The sequence below is a fragment of the Orycteropus afer genome, unplaced genomic scaffold (genome assembly GCF_000298275.1).
Source record: "Orycteropus afer afer isolate SDZICR_OR568_19922 unplaced genomic scaffold, OryAfe1.0 scaffold00130, whole genome shotgun sequence".
NCBI lineage: Eukaryota > Metazoa > Chordata > Mammalia > Tubulidentata > Orycteropodidae > Orycteropus > Orycteropus afer.
Genome location: NW_006921717.1, coordinates 686,025 through 688,910, shown reverse-complemented (window position 1 = coordinate 688,910; position 2,886 = coordinate 686,025). Strand labels below are relative to the sequence as shown.

The window sequence follows — 2,886 nt, the reverse complement described above, 5'->3', positions numbered from 1 at the left end:
AGCAAAGCCCAAACCACACCCACTGCCATGGAGTCCATTCCGACCCACAGCGCCCCTAGAGGACAGAGTGGAACTGCCCACTGGGTCCCAGGCTGTCAGTGTTCACAGAAGCAGACTGGCTCGTCAAAGTAAGGAAGCCACCAGCGCCCGGCTCTGGTCTGGGAGGGCCCCGTGCTCACCCTGGTGGGATGTCCTGCACTATTAGCACCTCACTCAAAGAGCTGGGTCTGCTGGGGACGTTTCTGACCAGCTTCCAAAGCAACAATGAGGACAGACGGATGCCCACAGAGAACGGGGTGGGAAAAGGCATGGACTGGGGGGGCGGGGGGTAACTGAAGAAGTGATGACAGCCAAGTATGCAAGTTATCATTTTAAAGCAAGGAGAGTCGCACAGTGTGGCTCCACTTACAGAAAGTGTCCTGAGCAGGCAACTCTAGAGACAGAAATAGACCTGGGGCTGCCTGGAGCTGTGGGGGAGAATGGGGAGTGACCGCTCCTCAGGGCAGGGCCTCCCTGGTGATGGAGATGTCCTAAGATGGGCTGCGGTCAAGTTAGACGGCCTGTAAATACACCACGAGCCGCTGGCTGTGCGCTTCAACTAGGGGAACTGCAGTCGTCAGGCGCTGGTCAGCTGGCTTGGACTCTCAGTAACGCCATGCACAAGAGACCCAAACATGGCCTGGTCTGGTACCATCCTCACAGCCCTGGCTGTGCTTGACGGGTGAACTGTGAAGTAGCTAAGTTATATTTCAATAAAACAACAGAAAATAAAGAAGGTGGTGGGAACACCCTGCCATGAAGGCCTTGAACTCAAGGAGGCCAGGGCCTTTGTATCCCACTATGGGAGTCAGCTGTTTGCCCACGGTCCCTGGGGAGACACAGACAGGATGCCCTGTCCTGGTGGGCCTGCAATGGTCCGACTCGGTGCCCACGGTCCCTGGGGAGACACAGACAGGATGCCCCTGTCCTGGTGGGCCTGTGGTGGTCCTACTTGGTGCCCACAGTCCCTGCTTTCGTTTCCAATGAGTGTCCTGGCTCAGTCGGTCAATTCTGTGACCACCCTGTGCCCAGAGGGGCTCCTGTGCCCCAGCCAGGCAGCTGGAACCTGAGTGGCTGGACCACGAATCGAGGGTCTTGACCATGGACGGTTTGAGGTCCTCCCACCAAGAGCTGTGCACTAGGCCCAAGCAAACAGTCCCCAAAGAATTCCAATGAAGGAAGACAATCATTTCTAACCAGACTTGGACAATACTCCCTAAGACAGAGGCCAGTGGGGGTCTGCAAATGCGTTGCCTGTCTGGACCTCATGAAGGGACCCATGTCAGGTGGAAAGGAAGGTGGCTGCTAAAATGTGAGGAGCGGGGTCTCCGCTCTCCCGTCCTTCCTGTTCTGAGCACGAGGACGGGAGGTGCTGACCTGGGGGCCCCAGGCGGAGCTCACTCACCTGTCTCCTCGCCTGGGATCCGGGACGTGTTGAACATTCGCTCCCACTGGGCAGAGCAGAGTGGGATGGTGGAGCCCAAAAGCAGAATCTGTGAGAGAAACGCGTTTCAAACGAGAAAAATTCCACGGGGAGGCAAGGAAGGCACTAACGGGCATCACACACTAAACGCTGGGCTTGCATCGTGCGTGCAGAGCCTGGCCCGGCTTCACCTCTTCCGTGCTAGGACACCGATGCCCTGGGTACAGGCTTCACGGCTAGGGCACCGCTTCCTACGTCAGACACCCTGCTCAGCTCTTTGGCAACTGACACTCAGCACTGGGGAAGCTACAGAAGAAAAGTTGGGGTTCTCAGGAGACGCCCGCCGGCAGTGCCATTCTCCTTAAGAAACGCCCAAGGGTTTCTTCAAAGGGCAAGTGCATAACTAAATACCGCAGGTGGGTGTCCCTGAGCCCAAACAAAAACACAGTGCCATTGAGTCGGACCCGACTCACAGCAACCCCTCCTTGGGTTTCCGAGGCAGTATCACTATAGAAGTAGATTGTCCAACCTTCCTTCCGAGGAGTGGCTGGTGGGTTTGAACCGCCAGCCTTCTGGTTAGCAGTCAGATGCCTTAGGCACTGCACCACAATTAAATCTCGAAATGGTGATGCTGCAGCAAAGAGCCAGCCACGCCGTGACTCCACGGGTTTGAGCTCCGCTGAGCGCCAACCACTCCAGTCAACAGAGAGCACACGGGGGCTCCCGCAGGGCAGAGCATGACCGGGTCCTGGCAGGCTCCTGACACGGTCATTATCGCGTCCAAATGGTGGTTCAATGGATGGCTGAGTGTGCATGTACGTGTGTGTGTGAAACTGAGCATGTGTGCATGAGTGTGTATGTGTGCAAGGGTGAGAGTATAAGGGTGTGTGTGAGTGTAAGGGTACGACTGTGTCTCAGTGTGTAAAGGTGTGTGTGTGAGTGTGTAAGGGGGGAATGTGTGTGTCACACTCTAAACACATGTACTGTGTCAATTACACCTCCATCAAGCTTTGCCTTAAAAAATGTTTTAAAAGAAGCTGTTTGACTGCTGTATGGAAATGAATTTGCTCTGTAAGCTTTTACCCAAATCACAATTAAAAAAAAAAAAAACACAAGAAGAAGTCGTTTGTTTATGTTGTGGATTGCACCGTGCCATTAAAAGCTACAGCGATGTCCCAGCCCCGATTCCTGATGTCCTAAACATGACCTTGTTGGAAGCAGTCTTTTGCAGATGTAATTAGTGGTGATGAGGCCACTGTGGAGTGGGATCCTAATGCCATCTGAGTGGTGCCCTGACCAAGGTGGAGGACGATGGGGACAGGCCCGGGCACAGGCCACGTGGAGATGGCGACCGAGACCAGGGGGAGGCTGCAGCATGAGCGTCACGTGGGCCACCAGCAGGCAGGACGCACACGGAAGGTGCC

The 2,886-nt window shown here is 55.2% G+C and overlaps 1 protein-coding gene across 1 annotated transcript in view; it reads right to left on the bottom strand.

Annotated features, from left to right (window-relative positions):
- Nucleotides 1-2,886, bottom strand: part of CPT1A (carnitine palmitoyltransferase 1A) — a 76,246-nt gene that overhangs the window by 30,108 nt on the left and 43,252 nt on the right. Inside the window, exon 8 of the mRNA XM_042781508.1 lies at nucleotides 1,445-1,536. Coding sequence (XP_042637442.1) covers nucleotides 1,445-1,536 — 92 coding nt within the window. The remainder of the gene's footprint in view (nucleotides 1-1,444; nucleotides 1,537-2,886) is intronic.